The following is a 22,619-nucleotide window of genomic DNA, read 5'->3' on the forward strand; positions in this document are numbered from 1 at the left end:
AGCAGATTTGGACTCAATACTACCAGTCTTATAAAGAATGCAAAAAGAATAATATGCACTGGGCAGGAATTGGGTGCAGAAATGTTTAAGTCCTTAAGGAGAAAATTGATTTTTTACTAGACAAGTTGAAAGCTGATTATTTCTCATCCTTTGTGTAGACAACCCCTTTTATGATGGTGTGTGTATTAGCTTGGTTGCTTGTCTACACTTCAGATTGGTCCTGGGAAAGGGGTCTGGAAGTAATTGGGTTTTGTCTCTAGCAAGAATCTTTATGATCAAATATAGCTTAGTACATGAAAACTGACCCACGTCTTGGCTCTTAATGCTCTTAGGATTTTCCCTTTAAAGAAAATAGTAACTAACACCCAACAATGCACAGACCAGAAAATTAATTCTGTCCTCAAAAGGTTGAAAGAACTGCTTTCTCCACATGAAGTCTTTGGTTGGAATATAGAGAGGATATTGACTTTAACTTTACTGCCAGTACTACTACTGGTATTTGTATCAAATGGAAGGAATTTGAATGGTCTTGGCCAAGATCTACCTTCACTAGTGAATTCAGATCGTCAAAGCTTCAAAGAGATTTTGATGAGAACTGGGAAGATGAAACATTCCGTACTCCCCTCACCTCCCCCTTTAACTCTTGCTCTTCTAGATGTTTAAAACCTTGCTCGTATTTCATATGGAAGAGGAAGGGGAATAATCCATGCTCTTGGAGTTCTTTGGCCAGCTTGTTATTGTGGGCAGTTAATTTTTTGTCTCTCCTCAGGGATAGCCTGAATATATATATTATTTAGAGAACCTGGAATGTGTGGCATGAGTATTCAGGCCATGGTATTTTCTGCAGTAGGTGAAAGACCTCAGTTTAATCTGCTTAGTTAATTTAATTACATTATGACTTTTCCTCTCCTTTTGGTAGAATAGCCTAAAGTGCAATTCATTTACAAAGTATTTTACATAGTTGCAAACCAAAGCAAGTGCAGAAAAAGCCTGTGCTTTCTATTTATGATCTGAAAATTGTGATTCTAATGCCCCTGTAAAAATGCCCCTTGAAAAAAAGAGATGAGATCCTATGTAGTCTCTTCTACATCATACAATAAGAGATTTCTGAAAACTAACTATAGTGGTATATGGTTGTCTCTCATCAAAATTGTATCTCATCATCCCATTTTGCATTTCAGTTTCTAATAGTCCCATGATTAAATTTGGATTTTGGGCAGTGGGGAACGGGTAATGAGCATAAGGAAGACATTGAGCATTTACTATATACAGGTCAGGGCAGCTAGGTGACCAGTGGATAGAGTGCTAGGCCTAAAGACAGGAGTATCTGAGTTCAAAAGTCAGCCTCAGACACTTACTGGCTCTGTGATTCTAGGCAAATCACTTAACCCTGTTTGCCTTAGTTTCTTCACCTGTAAAATGAGCTGGAGAAGACAATTACAAACCACTCCAGTATCTTTGCAAAGAAAACCCCAAATGGGGTCATGAGGAGTCAGACACAACTGAAACAACTCAACAGTAACATATAAAGGTCATGTGGGTGGAATACATGGATGAGTAAGATACACTTCCTACCCTAAGAATTACAGGCTAGTAGGGGGGAGGGTCAACCATTATAGAAACAACTACAATATGCTAGTATGTGATTAGATGATACAAGTGCTATAGAAGTTCATTTTCTGTCTGGTGTGGTGAGGAAAGATTTTGTGGCATCAAAAGTGGATCCTGAAGAATGATAGGCCTTGAAAATTTCTTTCAGCTCTAAGACTATGATCCTATGTAATATTTCAGTAGATAAAGATGGGAACGGAAAGAAAGGACATTTTTAATAGAGAGAACAGTGTGAACAAACACAGTGAGAGATGCCAGGTGTTTTATGATACAGAAAATAGATCAGTTTGGCAGAAGCAGAGAACTTGTTCAGGGAGTGATAAAGGTAAGTAGAAAAATAGGCAAGGACCAGATTGCCAGACCTGATGAAGGAATTTGGATATTGTTTAGGTGACATTTCCTTTCTCCCCTTGAGCCACCTTGAGTCAACTTAATTTCTTTGCTTTATTGGTGTTATATCTTTGATATTAAAGTTTGTGTTTTGAGTGAGATACCAGACCTTCTTAGTTTCCTAAGGCCTTTAGAGGGTCACATATGTGTCTTGCCACTTGAAACTGTGGCTCTGCTTTTAATACATTAAAATGCCCCAGAAAGTATCACTACTCCTGTTTCTTTTTCTGGAACATCATCCATGCCCCACCTCCCCTGAATGGGAGTATATCCCCAGGATCTATCCAAGGTCCTATTCTCTTTCTATACTCTCTCACTGTTAATCTAATCAGCACCCCCTACCCCTACCCTGGGTCTAATTATCATGTCTATGTGGATAGACTCCCAGATCTATAGGTACAGCCCTGATCTCTCTCCTGAACTCCATTGCCTCATCATCAGCTATTTATTGGATACTTCCAGTTTGATATCCTATAGGTACAACAGACTCATGAAGTCCAAAATCATAACCCTTCCCCTTCTTAGGTAACTTTTCTGAAGAGGGTATCACCACTTTCCAGTCACCCAAGTTTCAGTTATGAAGTTGCCCTCAACACTTCACTCTCTCTCATGCTCCATATTGGGTCAATTGCCAAGTTTTATTGATTCTACCAACATAATAGCTCTCACATCCACCTCCTTTCTGCTCACACAGCTTGACCTGGTCTTGACCCTCATCAGCTCTTCCCTAGACCATTGCAATAACCTTTTAATTGATCTCCTCTTAAGTCTCTCCCCTCTCCAGTCCATCTTCCACAAAGCTGCCAAAGTGATATTCCTAAAGAACTATGTCACTATGTTGCTCAAAACTTCCTCTTCTATTTGGCATTTAAAACCTTTTACAATCTGAAACTGTCCTCTCATTCCAGGATTTTTATATATTACTATTCTTAGCGTAGTCTTCTAGTCAGATAGGCTTACTTGCTGTTCCCCACACAACGTTCCATCTCCATGATTCTGCATAGGCAAAGGCATCAAATGCCTGAAATATACTCCCTCTTTACCTCCTAGCTCTTAGAATTCTTAGCTCTATTTAAGGATGAGCTCAAGTGCTACTTCCTCCTTAATTCCCTAGCATTTTCTCCCTTCCCTTAATGAAATTAATTTGAATCTATTTTTTAATTTCAATTTATTACTTATTGATTTTTAGCATTCTTTTCTCTTTAAATTTTGATTTCTAAATTCTCTCCCTCCCTCTCCTTTTCCCACTCAGTGAGAGCCAAGCAATGTGATGGCAGTTATACATATGAAATAATGTAAAACATTTCCATAGTTGCCACATTTTTTAATGTACTCCTTATGTAGTTTGTATTGCCTTGTATTATGAGCATGTAGTTTCCTTCAGTAGATTATATGCTCTTTGAGGTCAGGGGTTGTTGCCTGGTTTGTAATAGGTGCTTAATTAATATTTGTTGATTAAGTGTAGGATAACAGGCATGCTTGCCTTGGTTTCCTCTTCCAATCCCAACATTCCACCCAATACCATGTATCCATGATTGGAGGCTTTAGTCAACAACATCACATTAGTGATTGCACACACTTAGTCATTCTATATCTGAATCATTGTTTGTCTTAAAAACAATTAGATGATTTAGAAAGATGGACTGAATGCATCTGAAAGTTAGATGATTTTCTTGTCTTTCTAATCTTATTTGGAAGGATGAAGAAAACAAGCATGTATTAATTACCTACTATATGCCAAGCATTGTGCTAAGTATTTTACAAACATTATCTCATTTGATCCTCACATCAACCCTGGGAGGTAGGTGCTCTTATTATCCCTGTTTTACAGTTGAGGAAACTGAGGCAGAGGTTAAGTGACTTACCCATGATCACATAGCTAGTCAGTATCTGAGCCTAGATTTGAACTTAGGTCTTCTTGACGCCAGGCCCTGCACTCTGTTCACTATGCCACTCAACTGCTAGACACCTTCACTCTTTGGTTCTAATGTATGTGATAATCCAATAATAATTATTTTTACTACTTGTAATCCATAAGATGTTAATCCTTCAGTCATTAATAATTCCCTGTCATTTGATTCAGGGTCAAATGTATGTTCTTTTTGCTGGGTTTTTTTCCTTTTTGTTGCTCTCAGATTTCTAAGATTTTTTGGTTTATTGAACAGTCTTCGTTCCCTACCTTTGTTTAGTTTGGAGGAGTGGAAGGTGGCTACATTCTGGGATTACCATCTCTGTCCTTGTAACAGATGAGAGAAGATTGAAACTTCCCAAGAAAGTTGTGAAACATCTGTGGGTTACTGGGTTGAGATAACTCGTGCTTTTTATACTTTTAAAGGTGGAGATGCAGGAGGAGCATTGACCAGGATTCCTAGAAACAATTTAGTTGCTTGGTAATGGACATTTGCCTGACCTGTTATGAGGTGACTACTTGATTCTAGTTTTGAGTACCATAGCCATTATCATAACATCTTACCAAACTGTCTTTTGAAACCATCTTACATAGTTCTTTATACTTTCAAAGAACTTGCATGTGCATAATTTCTTTGGATCCTGTTAACAGCCCTTTGAAGAAGTAAGTAGAGCTTATTGTTGTTCTTATTTCATAGCAGTTTTTGGTACAGCCTTCTTTCTTTCATTTAATGTTCCATTAATATTTTGCTTTCTTTCTTGCCTAGTCTGTGGTCCTATGCTTATCTGCTTTGGGATATTAGGAGCACCAATGCTTTGTTCTTCACTCTGAGACCCAATGTAAACATGAATTGTGGGGTCATAGCAATTTAGAGCTGAAAGAAACCTTAAAGACCATTTAGGTCAGAGGTGTCAAACATGGTCCATGGATAACCAGATTAAAAAGTAGTTTTTATCTGATTTTGATGTGTGAATTTTAAAAAGGCAAAGAAATATGTAAATGTGTGATTTTTCAAGTCAATATACAGTCCATGCTTTAGTGTTCTGTTTATATTTGAGTTTGATGACACTGATCTGAGCTCCCCCTACTTCCCTCATAATACATAAAAAGAAATTGAGGATCTAATCATTTACCCAAGGCTAAGTGACTTCCTCAGAGCCAGCCACATCCCTGGTTAGTAGCACAGTTGGAACTAGGACCCTGGTTTTCTGATTTCCAATCCAGTGTGTTTCAATTAATTGTTTCTTGCTCAGTACTCTCCCTGGTAAAGTGAAGTATTGGGTGCTAAGAATTTGAACATGGTGAATTAATTGAGTGGCTATTCAGCTCACAATTCTCTATTGTTCGTGAGGAATTCCCCACCTAACCCTTGTCTGGGATTAACCCACCTCAGAATTAGGTAATTGTGTGACAGAGCCTATTTCCAAGATGGCCACTGAAGACTACTCATCTCTTTGGATTCTGGGGAGGGGAGTTAAGAATAAAATAACTCTGGGCCAAGTCCAAGCCTATGTGTTATAGCTGTTTCCCTGGGTGGGAGGTAGAGGGGAGGGTACCTTGCCTCTGGGAACATGGCAGATTGCCTGATTTTCTGTTTAAAGTTATGTTCCTGTTGGAATCTGTTCAGTGCTGAGTTTCAATTGCTTCATACAAATATGATGAGTCCCCTTAGCTTTGTATGCTCTTCCTTCATCTCTCTCCCACTACTTGTCAATCCAAATTAGGGTCATTTATAAGTTGCTATGTTTCCTCTGTGCTTCTTTCTTGCCTTTCTGAAGGCCTGGGGAGTCAAGTGCCCATATGCCCTGCAGAAATAAACTCGTGGAATGGGGTTCACTTCAAGAACATTGCATGTGGAGCACAGAAAGCAGATGGGGAACTTAAGTTAGGATTAGATTTAGAATTTAAGTCAAGGTTAAAAAGAAATTTCAGATGGAGGGGGAAGAAGACTAGTCTTGGGCTGCATGGGCAAATCTGCATGAGTAGACTTGCTTTCTTTTCTAGCCAAAAAATCCTTTGGGTGCTGAATAACATCTTAAAGGGCTTTCATCACATAAACGCCTCCTTGCCTTAAAGACCAAATCTTAGTTGGTGGCTTGATATGGGGACAGTAGAGTCATTTGGATTTGAAAGCCATAAACATTTAAAAATCCCTTTTCCAACATGGTTTACCCAGATAACCCCACCATAAACCCAACTGACCGTATTCCTTCTCAGAGAGGAGGACCCAGGATTCTGTTGGAAAACTCACCCACTGAATGCATCAGTGACAGAGCTAGATATGGAATATAGATATAGAGCAGTGAGTCAATTCATCTTCTGCCTTATAGGTCCTTTTGTCACCTGTGCACTTGATAGGAAACTCTGGCTTCTCTCAGCATGTTTTTCAGAATGGAACCTGAGCTGTGTATTTCATAATACAGTCTAGAAAGAAGATCTGTGAAGGGTACATGATAACTATTTTCATCTATTTGAAAGATTGTCCTGTGAAAGAAGGATTAAATATTTTTTAGAGCTTCAGAGGGCAATTAGACTCAGGTTTCAGCTCAGTATAAAGAAGATGCTTCTAAAAAAGCTATCCCAAAATGAAATGAGTTGCTTTGAGATGGTGAGTTCCTCGATACTGAGAGTGTTGAAGAAGAAGATGAATGACCATCCTCATCGATGTGGTTGAGGAGATTTCCACATTAGGTGAGAGAGTGAACAAGATGATCTCAGAATTCTCTTCCAAGATTCTGAGATTTTATTATATCTAGTTCCTACTGTTAAAACCCATGCACCACTACTCTTTATGCATTTGAGGGAAGGCAAAGATCTCTTGGCTAGGAAAAAAGGATGTTAATGTCCCTGGTACTCTCATGAGGAGTTTCCTGTTAAATCAACTTTTAAATCCCTTCCCAAGCAGCCTTGGTTCTCAGTCCTTTCTAGTCAAGGAGGTCAGAATCCACACTTTCTCAATATTCTTCTCAACTTGACTGGTTTGGGAGTCATATAACTAATCATCTAGGATTTATTGAGTATTGATTGCCCACAAGGTATATAGTCCTATACTAGGCATTCAGGGTCCACATTAAGCAGCTGGAGAACAAATAAAGTGGTGTTATATGCTTGGAACACTTTTCCTCCCTCCTGTCATGGAGGTGTACGGAATGAGTCCAGCATGGAAAGAAGGGGAAGCTCCTGTCGTCCCCAGAGCGCCCCTGGCACCAGTACAGCAACCTTCATGCTGACGGCACTGGAATTTCCTGGTGAGAAGCGATTTGTTTTCTTGATTAGAATGTAAACACTTGCAGAAGTTGTAGGTCTGCTCTCACGTGAGTTTTATTATAGACTTTTCCATTTGTAAACATCATGCCTTGAGCCCGAGGAAGAAATGTGATAACCCCAGGCTTCCCAAGAGAGGTGCACATTTGGTTTCTTTCTGGGATAAAATTAATATGTCTTAGCATCCTTCTCTGAGAATGTCCCCCTCATTCTGTGTGTGTGTGTGTGTGTGTGTGTGTGTGTGTGTGTGAGTGTGTGTGTGTGGGGGTGTTGTTCCCTATGCCTTTTAATATATGTATTGATACATTTTCTTTTTACACAATTGATACTTCCCAAAAACCTCCCAAACAATGCCTTCCTAAAGTGCATATTTCCCACAAATAGGTGATTACCTAAAAAAAAAGGAATTGTTTTTTAACTCTGGCAACCTGACAGTGACATTAATCATGGGTTTGATTGGGTTTTTGTTTTGTCTCAGAACTCAGATTGTTGTAATTGTCACGTGTATTGTTCTTTTGCTTCTTTTTTTATATCACATCATAGTTTTTCCTTGCTTCTCTGAATTTTTTGTATTCATCTCTCCTTATGACGTGGTAATATTCTCTCACATTCATGTACCAAAGTTTGTTTAGTCATTCTTTAATTTTGGCCATGTATCTTGTTTCCAGCTTTTTGTTATCACAAATCATGCTGTGATAAACATTTTTGTACTTCAGGATTTTTCTTATTGTCAGTACCATTGTTTGGGTATAATCTCAGTAATGAAATCTTTGGATCAAAGGGTATGAGTCACTAAATAATGTCCCTTGCTTGATATCAAATTGTTCTTCAGAATGGCTGAAACAATTCACAGCCCCACCAGTAATAAATCAAAGTCTTTCTCTTCATATAGCGCCTCCAACATTACATTTTCTCATATTTTACATTTTTGCTAGCTTGAAAAGTATGAGTGATATCTTAGGGTTATTTTAATTTGCATTTTTCTTGTTACTTAATAGTTTTGAATTTCTTTCAGTTATCAAGAGCTTGTATCTCTTTTTTTGAGAATCATTGTTCATATTCTTTATCAATTGGTCAGTTAGGGAATGTATATTTGTATCAACTTTAAATTTTTGAAAGTCTAATTTGTATCGGGTATTTGATATTTAACATAAACATATTTATTTCTTTTTAAAAATAAATTTTAATTCATACATTCTGTTTTTATGTAATTTACTTTTCCAGAAAGTTTTGTCTTAAAATACTAAAGAGTGGGAAGAAAGCCAGGTCAGCAAAACTGACATATTGAAAAAGTCTTGCCATTAAATGTCATGTTCCACAGCCATAGTCCGATACCTCTGTGAAGAAGCAGAGGAAGTACCTTCTCATATCTCTTCTTTGGAATCAAGCTTAGTTATTATAATTTCATAACAATCAGTTTTGCCAATCTATATATTTTCCAGTTGCATTAATTTTATTTGTGGAAAAGCTTTAAAATATTATGTAGTTGAAATTGCCTGTTTTTTATGATTTCTTCTCTCCTATGTGTGGTTACAAATTCTTTTGTTATTCATAACTGGGATTGATATGACTGCAATGTCCTTTGATTTTTTTTTAATGGTGTGACTTTTTATATTTAAATTCTTTATTCCTGTGGAATTTTTTTTATGATGTATGGTATAATATGTTCACCTAACCTTTTTTTTTTGTTTTGTTTTGTTTTTGCTAGTCTGTTTCTTAGTTTTCTCGGTAGATCTTGTCATAACGTCCCTTCCTGAATAATTTGTTTTCTTAGGTCCATTCCTTCTTACTAACTAGACAGGAGGTACTGAAGGATGGTGGCTGGGCAGGACACTCCTGTATTTAATCAGTCCTTTTTCTGGAAGTCCTTTTCTGTAATACTCTGTACAATGTTCTTCTGGTTCTGATCATTTCCTTTGCATGAGTTCATATAAGTCTTCCCAAGTTTTTCTGAAACCATCCTGCTTGTCATTTCTCATAGTATAATGGTATTACATCACAATCATATATCACAACTTGTTCAGCCATTCCCCAGTTAATGGGCATCTCCTCAGTTTCCAATTCTTTGCCACCATAAAAATGGCCACTATATTTTTGTACAAATAGTATCTTTTTTCCTTTCCTTTGATCTATTTGGGATACAGACCAATTAGTGGTATTGCTGGGTTAAAGATTATGCACAGTTTTATAGCTCTTCAGGTATAGTTCCAAATTGTTCTTCAGAATGGTTGGATCAGTTCATAATTCTACCAAAAGTACATTATTGTACTATTTTCCACATCCCCTCCAGAATTTGCCATTTTTCTTTTCTGTCACATTAGCCAATCTGTTGGTTGTGAAGTGATACCTCAGAGTTATTTTAATTTGCATTTCTCTAATCAGTAGTGATTTAGAGTGTGTTTTCATGACTTGATATATTGATTATTGTCATTCTCCCTAATAAAATTATTTATTATTTCTATGACTTGTTCTTTAGTACATTCATTCTTTAGATAAGTTTACTTAGTTTCCAATTAGTTTTTAATCTATATTTCCATGGTTTCTCATTAAATATAATTTTATTGCACTATAATTTGAAAAGAATGTATTTAATATTTCTGCTTTTCTGCATTTAATTGTAAGATTTTTATGCCTTAATTTATGGTCAGTTTTTATAAAGGTACCATGTGCCACTGGAAAAAAAGGTACATTTATTTCTCTTCTAATTCAGTTTTCTCCAGATATCTGTCATATCTAACTTATCTAAGATTCTATTCATCTCCTTGACTTCTTATTTTTCTTTTGGTTAGACTTACCTAGTTTGTTTTTTTTAACAATGAACGTATAATTTTATTTATTATTTAATAGTATTTTAGTTTTCCCCAATTACATGTAAAGACAATATTAACATTCATTTTTAAAAGATTTAAATTCCAATTTTTTCTCCCTCACTCCCCTCCCTGCTTCCTAAAATGGTAGGCAATTTGATATAGCTTATACATGTACTATCATGTAAAACATATTTCCATATAGCCACAGTTGTGGCTTTCACAGTTGTGAAAGAAGAAACAGATCAAAAGGACAAACAATATGAAAAAAGTAAAGTGAAAAAAGTATGCCTTGATCTGCATTCAGTTCTTTATCTGGATATGGATAGCATTTTCCTTTGTGAGTTCTTTGTACTTGCTTGGATCATTGTGTTGTAGAGAAGAGCTGAGTCATTCATAGTTGGTCATCACTCAGTATTGTTGATGCTGTATGACTCTTTTCCTGCTTCTGCTCATTTCACTTTTCATTAGTTCACATAAGTCTTTCCAGGTTTTTCTGAAGTCTTCCTGTTCATCCTTTCTTATTGCACAGTAGTTTCCATTACACACTACATACATTCCATTACCACAGCTTGTTTAGGCATTCTCCAGTTGGTTGGCATCCCCTCAGTTTCCAATATTTTGGCACCATGAGAAGGGCTGCAATAAATATTTTTGCACATGTAGGTCGTTTTCCCTTTTTTATGATCTCTTTGGGATATAGACCTAGTAGTGGTATTGCTGGATTAAAAGGTATGCACAGTTTGGTTCTCCTTTGGACATAGTTTCAAATTGCTCTCCAGAATGGGTGGATCATTTCACAACTCTACCAACAGTGCATTAGTGTCCCAATTTTCCCACATCCTCTCCAACATTTATCATTTTTCTTTTTTGTCATATTAGCCAATCTGATAGATGGAAGTGGTACCTTAGTTGTTTCAATTTGCATTTCTCTGGTCAGTAGTAATTTAGAGCATGTTTTAATATGACAATAGATAGCTTTGATTTCTTTGTCTGAAAACTGCCTGTTTGTATCCTTTGACCATTTATCATTTGGAGAATGGCTTGTAATCTTATAAATTTGACTCAGTTCTCTATATATTTGAGAAAAGAGGGCTTTATAGAGACACTTGCTGTAATTGTTTTCCAGCTTTTTGTTTTCCTTGTAATCATGGTTATACTAGTTTTATTTGTGCAAAAGCTTTTTATTTAATATAATAAAAATTATGTATTTTACATTTTGTAATACTGTCTGTCTCTTATTTGGCCATGAACCTGTAACTCACTTAATTTCTCCTTTAAGAATTTGGAAGCGATACCATTTGGTACATATATATATATATTTAGTACTGATATTGCTTCATTGACTATGGCACCTTTTTAGCAAGAAGTAGTTTCCTTTCTTATCTCTTTTAATTAGGTCTATTTTTGCTTTTACTTTCTTTGAGATCATGATTGCTACCTCTGCTTTTCCTACTTCACCTGAAGCATAATAGATTCTGCTCTAGCCCCTTACATTTACTCTGTGTATTTCTCTGATTCAAGTGTGTTTCTTGTAAACCACATATTGTAGGATTCTGGCTTTTGATTCACTCTGCTATCTGCTTCTGTTTTATGGGAGAATTCATCCTGTTCACATTTAGAGTTATAATTACTAACTGGGTATTTCCCTCCATCCTATTTTTCCTCCTGTTTTTCCTCTCTCTCCTTTCACCATTTCCCTCTTCATCAGTGTTTTGCTTCTGTCTGCCTCCTCCCCCAATCTGCCCTCTCTTCTGTCAGTATCCCTCCCTCCCTTCTACTTAATCGTCTCTCCTCCGACTTTTCTGTCAGTTGATTGTATATATTATTCCTTCTTTGAGCCAATACTAATGAGAATAAAGTTCAAGTGACTCACTCTCCCATCTTTCCCTCCACTATAATAGGTTTTACACACCTTTTCATGTGAAATAATTTACACCATTCTACCTCTCCCTTCCTTCTGCACCCAGTGTACTCCTCTATCTCATCTCTTAGTTCTTTTTATGTCATCCCCTTAAATTCACCTTATACCCATATCCTCTGTCTGTATATACTCCTATTAGCTGTACTACTAGTGATACAATTTTTAAGAATTACAAATATCATGTTCCCATGTAGGGATGTAATGGCTCAGCTCTATTGAATCCCTTATGTTTTCTTTTCCCTTTTAACCTTTTTATGCTTCTCTTGAGTCTTGATATTGGAGATGAAATTTTTTGTTCAGTTCTAGTCTTCTTATGAAAGTATGAAATCCTTCTATTTCATTGAATGACCATTTTTTTTCCCTTAAAGTATTATGCTTAATTTCTTAGGGTAGGTGAATCTCTCTCTTATCTTTCCCTTCACCTTCCTATTTCTGTCCTATCCCATTGCCTTCCTATTTCTCTGTTAAGTTAAGAAGACTTTTATACCCTTCTAGATGTATATATTATTTCCTCTTTAACTCAGTTCTGATGAGAATATGATTCTAGCACTAACAGCCCTCTTTCCTCTTCTGCCTCCACTGTAGCAGTTCTTCCATTCATACCTCATTAATTTCAGATAATTGCTCCATTTTACCTCTCCCTACCCAGTTTTACTTTTTAGAATCATCCCATCCTACTCAACTGAACCCCAAGCCTTCTATCTATATATACTCTTTCAGACTATCCCAGTAATGATAACATTCTGAAGAGTCACCGATGATGTTTTACCATATAAAAAGTAAAGATTTTAATCCTATTAAGTCCTTTGTAATTGGTCTTTAATGTTTACTTTCTTATATTTTTCCAAAATCTAGCATGTCAAATTTTCCATTTAGTTCTGATCTTTTCTTCACAAATACTTGAAAATCCTTTAGTTCATTAAATGTCTGTTTTTTCCTATTCAGGATAGCACACAGCTTTGCTTGCTGGGTAAGTTATTCTTGGTTGCAAACCCAGCTCCTTTGCTCTTTAGAATACATTGTTCTGTGACCTTCAGCCTTTTATGGATGAACTTGCTGACTCTTGTGTTATCCTAACTATAGCTTTACGCTATTAAAATTTTTTTCGTGATTGCTTATAGTATTTTCTTCTTGACCTAGGAGCTTCAAAACTTAGCTGCGTTGTTCCTGTGAGCGTTCGTCTTGGGATCTCTTTCAGGTGGTGATTGGTGGATTTTTTTCTATTTCTAGTTTATCCTCTCATTCTAAAACTTCAGGGCAATTTTCCTTAAAAATCTCTTGAAATAGAGTGTTTAAACTCTTTTTTTTTTATCATAACCTTCAGGTAGTCCAGTGATTCTTGTATTGTCTCTCCTCAATCTGTTCTCCAGGTTAGTCCTTTTTCTAATGAGATATTGCACATTCTCTTCTAATTTTTTTCATTCTTTTGGTTTTATTATTTCTTGGTGCCTTATGAAGTCATTAGCTTCCCCTTGCCCAAATCTAATTCTTAAGGAGCTGTTTTCTTCTGTAAGTTTTTGGATTTGTCTTTTCTTTTAATTGATTTACTTTTCATAATTTTCTTGACTGTTTTGCATTACTCTTTTTCCCCCTATTTTTTCCTCAACTTCTTCTATTTGATTTTTAACTTCCTTTTTAAGATCTTCTAAAAACTCTTTTTGGACTTGTGATCATCCTGCTTTGTTTCTTCACAATAGAAGTAGCACTTCTTTTGAAATGGAATTCGAATCTTCTCTATCACCATAGTAGCTGTCTACGGTCAAGTTCTTTATCTTTTGCTTGCTCATCATTATTATGTTTTAGCGGCTTATTTCTTGCCTGTTCCCTTTTTGTTAAAGTTGGGCTTTTTCCCCTAGGTGTGAGGGATGTTATCTGAGGCTTCAGAGTTCTTGTGCTGCTGTCCCCTGAGCCACAGTCAAGGCCCCCTGCAATGTGATCACTGCAAATGCTCTTGTTCTCTGTAGTCCCTCCCACAGCTGTAAACTTAGGCTCACCCCTCTTCCCTGGACCCAAAACCAGGTACTTTTTGAGTACCCACAGCCCACAGGGTCCCCATCTCTGCTCTCTGTGATCTCACTGACCAACATGTGCTCTCTTCTCCTCACCCACATCACAGCCTGGTACTGTTTCCGATCAGCACACCGCTGACCAGCTGTCCAACCCCTATACTGTCTGTGAAGCAAAACTTCCTGAAGCTGAGTCTGCCACCTGAAGCAGCAGCCCTCAGGGCTTGTTTGTTGATTTGGCAGTATCTTCCCTGAGGCATTTGTATTTCAATCAGGCCAAGCCAGTGTACCTGGGAGGTTCAGATCTTTCCTAAAGATCTCCCAGGTTTTTTTGCCCCAACTTTCAATTATTTCTGCTGCACAAACTTCACTTTAAGGCATTATTTTATATTATTTGTGGGGGATTTATGAGATCTAGGTAACTTTCTGCTTTATTCCACCGTCTTCCCCATATCCTCTTCTGAAATGAGTCTTATCAGAGAAAGTTACTGTAAAATTTTTTCTTTACTCTCTTATTTTGACTCCAGCCCAAGAAGTCCCATCACCTCTAATTCTCAAATGGTTCTTGCCTTGTGTGTCTGTCTTCCATCCTTCTTCACTCAGGTACCGTGTCTGTCTCCAGCCCCTGCACGTCTCCCATCTTCTCCTTTGTGTGTCTGTGTCAGTCCTCCATGTGTCTGCCCCCTTTGTGTCCTTCATCTCTCTTAAGCACAGGTCCCCATGTATACCTCTTTCTGCTCTTACTCTTCTCTGTCCTTGGCTCCCACAAATCCTTAAAAAGTTCCTGGTCCCCTCCTTCCATGGGCCTGTGTCTCCCTTTCTCCTTCCCATCCTCCATCTGTGGACACATTTGTATTATGTACAAATAGCTTTCTCTAGATGTCTGCAGAACGACCCACTTGCATAAAGCAAGGACTGTTTATACTATTGCACATTCATAATCCTCCACCTTTGCAAACAGTGAGGGAGTTGAATTTTCTCATCTCTTCTTCAGGTCCAACTCATTTCACAGGTTCATAGCATTCACTTTCCCTTTTATTTTCTCTCCTTTCACTGAACATTGTTATGGTTATTGTGTACATTGCTTTCCTAGTCTGCTTTCTTTATTTTATAGATGTCTTTTTTACTACTATGTTTGAAAAAGTTATCATTGGTAAAATGCTGCAGCCTACATATGCACCCACATCATATCTTAGTGTTGCCCTTTAGGGTCATTTGTAATTCTCTTGAGGTCATAATGTTCCATATCCATAACATCTATATAATATCAATACATGCAATAATATCCATATAACATCAACAAGAGATTAAAATATACTGGCTTTGGCTATGAGTCGTGGGTTAAGATCACTGATAGACCACCAGGGTTTTGCAAATATTTTCAAACTTTTTTTCTTCTTCCCTTTCAAGCCTAGTCCCGAATCTTTATCCACAGGTACCTAAGATGTCTGTAAGGATGGACTGACTGAATGGATTGCCCATCCAAATGTATGTCATCTTGTAGAGGTCCAAAAAACATATGGATTTTATAGGTCTCTGAGATTCATAAAGTCCTTATGCCACAGGCTTCTTCTGCTTCAGACAGATTTCCACCCTTCATAACAGAACCCTTCATATCTGGAACCTTCAATGCTAGAATCTTTTTTTCCTTTTCTTCTTCTAACTTCAATGCCCTTGAGTTTAACTATCATCTCTGTGCAGCTGACTCCCATATCTGTATATGTAGCCTTTGTCTTTACTCTGTGCTGCATTACCAGATGCATATTTGACATTTCATGTTGGCTGTCCCTGAGACATCTTAAGCTCAACATGTCTTAAAACTCAACTGATTATCTTCCCCAAATTCTTCCTTCTTCCAAGCTTCCCTATTTTTCTGCTTTAGGCATCACCATCCCCACAGTCTTCTGACTATAACCTGGACAATATCCCTCCTTCAGTCTACCTACCAATCAGTTGCCAAATCTTGCCATTTCTAGTTTTGAAACGTCGCTCGCATTCAACCCCTTCCTGTACTCACACAGTTGCCACCTTAGTTCAGGTCCTCATCACCTCTCACCTAAATTATTGCGACCTGCTTCTAATTGGTCTTCTCCCTCACATCTCTCACCACTCGAGTACAGCCTCCACACTGCTGCCAAAGTAATTTTCCCTAAACACAGATCTGACCATGTGACTCTTCAATTCAGTGAACTCCAGTGGCTTCTTGTTACCTCTAGCAGAGAACATAGACTCCTTTGCTTAATTTTCAAACCCCTCCACCATCTGTTCCTGATCCCTCTTTGAAATTTCATTAAACATTATCTCCCATCCTGCATTCTGTGACATAGCCTCTCTCTGTTCCTCACACAATTCTCCATCTTCAGTGTCTGAGCTTTTGTACTGTTTCTCATGACTGAAATGTGCTCTGTCCTTACATCTGCCTCGGAGAGTTACTTTTTTACTTCAAAACATAGCTCAGATGCCATCCTTTTTTCGCTAAGCCTTTTCAAAGATCTGAAAAAGATTTTCTAGTTGCTAGTTTTCTCCTTCTAAAGCTAAGATATGCTTAACTATCTTCTCTCTATGTGTACTTATGAACTTAATATTTATTACGTAGGTATGTGTATATGTATATAGAATGTGTATACAATACACATACGTATATGTGCTTGTCCCCTTTATTAAAACAAACTTCCAATAATAGAGATTATTTCATTCTTTGTGTTTGTGCCCCCAATGCCTATCATAGTTCCTGACATTTGTTAGGCACTGATTAAGTACTTTTTGATTGATTGGTTGGTTCTGAACTAGAAATGTTCATTCCCATGGTTTACTGAAGCAAGTATCACTTTCTTAGCCAATATCCACTATCTCTTTGCCTTTGCTGGTAGAAGGAGAAAAGAAACAATGAGGCACTCCTATAGAGACTACAGCCTTTCAGTCCGCAATTCTGGATAGGATGCATTTTTTATCCATTTTTTTTTTGCTTTGTGATTATATCTATCAGAGTCTTGGGTGATCTTGACATATGCATGGGAAACACCTTGTTGGAGGAGTGCCTCATTGGCACTGTGATTTGGTTTACTGAGTTCAAGGCCAATTTTTTTTTTTGTAGTTACCAAATGATAAGCGAAGCAGGATCTTGTGTTTTTGGGAGCTTTCAAATATATGACTGTGTGTAGAAACAATTTATTACAGGAAAGCATCTGAGAAAGCTTATCTGTTCCTGTTTTGCTTTCATCAAGGATAGAATTTACACTCAGCTTATTCTTATATAGGTTTATAGAGTTAAAGAAAGAGACATTTTAGTGATTACTGGGTTGATGGGGTTTTTTTGATGAAGACCATGGCCTTTCTTATTATTACAATTTCTTTTAGCCATTTCACCATTATAAAACAGTTGCTACAGTGAAGAGGTTTAGAAACCATGTCTAGAAACCATCTCAGCCAGCAACTTTAATCTTCTTGTGGTAGCCAAAGGTAACGTCTGTTTACAATGCTGACTAATGTGCAGATGATGACAGATTATAAACAATATTGTCTTACAAAACAGTAAACAAAAAAAAAACTATGGGGAGAAAACAGAATAAGCCTACAGAAAGTTTGCATAAAATTCAGCTAAAACAGATCATCCTCAGTAGTTATAAAGTGGAAAGACAACAAACAGATGTGAAATGAAACGGTTCTGCCAGTGTTGCTCTAGAAAGCTATTTTTATTATAGATATCAGTGAAACTATTACATTTGGGCTCAGTACTTCATCACTCAGGGTGCAGTATGGGAAGGTAGAAATCATACTAAAAAACGAAATTTGGCCAAACCATACTACATATAGAAATATATCTGTGCTGGAAGCAATGATTTTTAAGGTACTTAAGGACTGATTTTAAGATATTTCAGGGATAGGAATATTCAGTTAAATTAAATAAACATTTATTTAACACTTGCTATTTGGAAGGTACTAAGGAACATGATACTATGTTAGATTCTGAGAATACAAAGACAGAAACAAATCTACCCAAGTGCTAGGGGAACTTAACTTATGCAGACTGTATTGAATACATTCACAATAAGTGTAATCTGGTGTAGTTTGATAAGGAAGAAAATCATACCTGGAGGGATTAGGAAAGACAGAAAGTGGCACAAAGTCATCAGAAAGTTGATCAGGAGGGTTTTTTATTTGTTTTGTTTTACCAGCAAGAATTTGAAATTAACCAAAATATTATATGGACCACAAGCTTGGGTCATCCCTTTTACCTCCACAGTATCATTGTCAGAGAAGGTGGCATGACTCTAGAGGTGGGCCTGAAGTTCGTTTTTGTTGTTGTTGTTATTACATCCAGCATTTGAAAGTGGGGAGGAGCCTTTCCTAATTTTGACAGAGCCACCTTTAAAGGCAGGAGGAACCTCAGGCAGGTAGTGTTGGAGAAAATCTAGTTGCCTTCATTGATATGAAACCAACTTCATTGATATGTAAGTCATTAAATACTGCTTTTAAGATGGTCTTGCTTGGAGAAGGGAATGAGTTCTAGTTGGAGGGGAGAAGTGAGTGGAAGAAGAGTTCATTCCAAGGGGCTCTTTCAAATTGTGCTAGCAGAAATTTTCTGTGTGATTCATGGCCATTCAGAAGCCTATGTTTTGGGTGATTTGCCTGGAAATGCTGCTGTGATCTTGGAGATTGTTACATTCTTCCCCCAACAATTTAACTTCTCCAAATTTTCAAAATAAATTGAGAAATAAATTGATCTTTTAAAATATAGAGATTAATGCAGCCATTTGAAATCAGTTTTTGTGGTCTCCCTAAGAGCTGGCTTTAAGAAAAAAGAAAGACATACTGCTATTTAGTAAAAAATGACAGTGATTATTGAATAATTCCCAGGTGCTTTGTTCACTGGAAATTTAATTTAACTTGATGACCGAAAGTTTGGTGTTTTGATGCATCAGATGACAAGAAAATGCCCCTGTCTATGATGAAGCACCAAAGTCTGATGCTCTCAACATCAGGGATAAAATAAACCTTAATCTCCAGTGGAAAATTTCTGAAACATCAAGCACTTCCCACTAGAAATATTATAAATCTCATAGACTCTAAGTTTTCTGACTATAACATCAAAGGTCAAGAACCCTAGAGATTAAAGTGTGTTTTTTAATCTGTTTGATGAGCAATGTTTTCCCTTCATGGTACTGTGTTGGAGATTCAGCCTACCTCTTCCCTTTGATTTCAGCTCTCTTTATCTTCCTTTTTTCCAGAGAAGTGGGAAGTATCCCTTTCTGAAAGTGGAAGGAGACCTTGCTAGCTGGTTCACGTAAGGGCACTTGTCAGCCTTCGTTGCCATCTTTTGGCTTCTTTGCATTGTCTAACCCAGGGGAGACCACACTTCATCTCACCGCTACTGCTTCCCAAGAACACCATTACTTGGAAAGTGGAGGGTTGTGGGTCAGGGTTCCGTGGCTTTTCTTGACTCCGATAAGATCACACAAACAGAAAGACAGTAATTTTTTCCCCCAAAATATGGACAAACACTTAATCTTTCACCTTAGATATGTTTATCTTAATTAACTGTCTTCTATGCTGTTGGGAGATATGCTTGTGTCACTTAAAAACAATAACAATGTATCATCTAGCAAAGCGTATCCAAAACGATGTTTTCTTTTGCTTAATACTTTTAACCTGAATTGTCCTTTCTCAGTAGTTTGCCTTCCTTAGGTGGTAAATGAAGTACTGCATTTTTATTTTTGGACAAAGTAAAAGATCCTTTAATTTCTTTGTTTCTTTTTCTTTCTTTTTTTTATCAGAGAGGGTGTTTTATTTGCGTTTGTTGCCATTATTCTTAAAAATTAAGATGACATAAGACCTTTGCATGGGTACCATTTAGTGAAAAGCATTCTTAATGTAGAAAATTCCCTCGTCTTTTAGGTCATCTCAAGATATGACCTTTGGCTGCTCCTCAGACCACTTAAATTATACGGAGAGGAGCAGAAGAGTCAGTGATGCAGATCTCGTGTAATGTCTCATTACTTTTAAAATGCTCTGTTTACAGCAGGTGTTGCAGGATGGAAGGATAGTTCTAGTGAATGGTTTGGCAACTCACTAAAATATCTTAAATTGTCTCCGTTAAACATGCAGCATCTTTAGAGGTCAGGCAGAGCTGAAACATGAACAGCTGTACAACAAGCATCCTAGATTGTTTTTAATTGTGTTCCCTTTCTCTGGAAGCAGTCATTCTTGTATATATTGTCAAGAACCTTTCCATTGAGCACAAGTACACCATACTTGGAGGTCAAATGCTTAACCCCACTGCATGGTTACAATGAAAATGGACCCTTTTGTTTTCATTAATGTGTACTTCAGTAGTAGTATGCAGGGAGGATGGAAGACTAGAGTGTTCACCAAGCTGAAATAACTTATTATAAAAGTGTCACAAAGACACCATATTTTTGTTTCCATACAACAGTGGTTTAGCATTCGCCTTGTGCATCCATCCACAAGCCAGTATATTCATTTATCAATGGGTAGAATTTTTTTGTACCACTTTGCTCTTTTGACCTGGGTTACTTTTTACTGACCCTACCAAATTGCTTTTAAAAAATTCCTTTCTGCTGTCAGTGGTTAAAGCAGCTTGGTGTCTGTGAAATCCACCCCTACTCCCCCTTAACGCTTTACATCCCTGGTTACAAGACAACACCTGTTACTGTAGTGAACCATAAAAATCACAAGTGTTAAATAGCACCATTAAAAGCAAATATGCTTTCTCTTAACATATAGCAATGGCTTCTATTAATGAAATAAGATGGACAGTCGTTTGTATATAAATACATGTATATATAACATAAACATATATGTCTGTGTATATACATGTCTCTATATATTCTGGTTTTAATCAAGGAAGTTATGTTTGTTGTTTTATTTTGATTTTGCCAGCATTCATAGTGGTGATGCAAAAAAATTTGTCTTTCTATGGGTTAGAAGGGTGAGCCAAGATTAAGTAGCTTCATTCAGCAAACATTAAATATGAGTCTGAAACATGAAAGCCTCTTTGTTATTGAAACAAAAAAAATAGCAGCAGGTGGTAGACCCGAACACAGGAGGGGAGGAGGAGGCAGCCCAGTGTTGCCCCGGTCTTACCCATTTTTTTAATCCTTTCAGAGTATGTATTGTCTGACGCCCCCTTTCCCCCAAGTTCTGCTCAGTCTCATGGAGACAATTTCAGTATGAAAGGACTATCCCATCACTGGCTTAGTACAACAGTTTATCTTTGTAGATGGAATTTATAACCACTAAACAAAGCAAGGGAGACAATTATCTCTCTAAGAGGAATCAGTGGTACTTGTTTATCAAAGCAGAACACTGTTCTGAATATGACGAGTTCTAGGTAAGGATTTCATGCCAATGCCAGTGGTGGTTTGTGGTCTTCGTATTATATTAACCAAAACAGAAATATTGGCTTTTGTTGATCATGGTGCTCTTAAAGTGAAAGATTTTTTTAGGAATGAGATTAGCTCTTCTCAAGCCAAAGTAAAAGTCCTAGCATTCCTTACCTGTTTACTTCAAGTCTCTTAAAATGAAAGGTATAGATCAAAACAGGGCTTAATTGTTAAAGGCAGATTGTTTCTTTCCCCAGCTGAAAAAATGAGTATAGATTGATGCTTTTTTCATGAGTCCACATATGAAGTTCAGAATTGAGAGTCTATTCTAATGGTCAAGATTTGATCATTTTTGTAGATATTACTTTAATTATTGTTTTAAGACCAATTGTGTGTGTATGTGTTTCCAGTCAGTACTTATATGTCAACCTGTTTTTGTCATTTTTCCCCTGGAAGCTGATTAGATCTATTGAAACCTGCACACAAAATACTGCTTTCAATGGTGATAGATAGATAGAAAGATTTGTATTTCTCTCTATATGTACACATACACATAGACACACACAGTCACACACTCTAGCATCTGCCAGCCTAGAAAGGGTGGTTTTAACCTTCAGAATAACACTTAGCATTCATAAGCACGGTTCATTGGAAAGAGCGCTAGATTTGGAGTCAGAAGTCAAATCCTCCTCCTACCTCTTACTAGCAGTGTGACTTTGAGCAAGTTTCTTAATCTCTCTGGTCCTAAATTCCTCAATTGTACAATGGGGGCAGGGGGTGTAGATTGGATGACCTCCAAGGTCCTTTCTAGCTCTAAATCTATGATTCAATGAACTATACTTGAGACATTGGTATTTACATCTCTTTACCCACAGTTCTTTCAAATGCATATGTGTGTATTTACACACATGCATGTCCATGTATTTCATGTGTGTATAATATATGTATAAATGTATAAATATATATATGTATGCATATATTCACACATATACATTTATATTGTGTAGACGGATGGCAGAAAAGAGTGGAGGGAAAACCCGTAAAGTAATGCCATTTGAAACTTTAACCTAGGAAGTCACGCAAAGAGAAAGAATTTAGTCCTTGGGAGATTTCTGGCTTTCACCCAAGTTTCAAAAAACAAAACAAAACACGATGACAACAATTCATTAGCTCACAGAACAGATGAATTAAGATTCTTGAAAGCTTTTTGAAAACTATATAGTAGCTTTACAAATATTAAGTATCATTAATTATTATATACTCTCCTTTGATCTCATCCACTACCATAATTTCAATTAATTCTGTGCAAATGATTTTTTAAATTTAATATTTTATTTTTCCCAGTTACATGTAAAAAAATTTTAC

At 36.9% G+C, this 22,619-nt stretch overlaps 1 protein-coding gene across 11 annotated transcripts in view; it reads left to right on the forward strand.

Annotated features, from left to right (window-relative positions):
• The window catches only part of FTO (FTO alpha-ketoglutarate dependent dioxygenase), a 417,587-nt gene that overhangs the window by 190,420 nt on the left and 204,548 nt on the right, over positions 1-22,619 (forward strand). The window contains exon 8 of one of the 11 annotated variants that reach the window (XR_011972182.1): positions 4,337-4,421. The exons of 9 other annotated variants lie outside the window; for them this stretch is intronic. Coding sequence is in view for 1 of the 2 variants with exons in the window: in XM_072632235.1 (XP_072488336.1) it covers positions 19,140-19,199 (60 nt within the window). In the remaining variant the exon portion in view is untranslated. Of the gene's footprint in view, positions 1-4,336; positions 4,422-19,139; positions 19,655-22,619 lie in introns of those variants that run through there. One more of the 11 variants, XM_072632235.1, reaches the window with a different exon arrangement.

The sequence above is a fragment of the Notamacropus eugenii genome, chromosome 1 (genome assembly GCF_028372415.1).
Source record: "Notamacropus eugenii isolate mMacEug1 chromosome 1, mMacEug1.pri_v2, whole genome shotgun sequence".
NCBI classification, from domain to species: Eukaryota; Metazoa; Chordata; class Mammalia; order Diprotodontia; family Macropodidae; genus Notamacropus; species Notamacropus eugenii.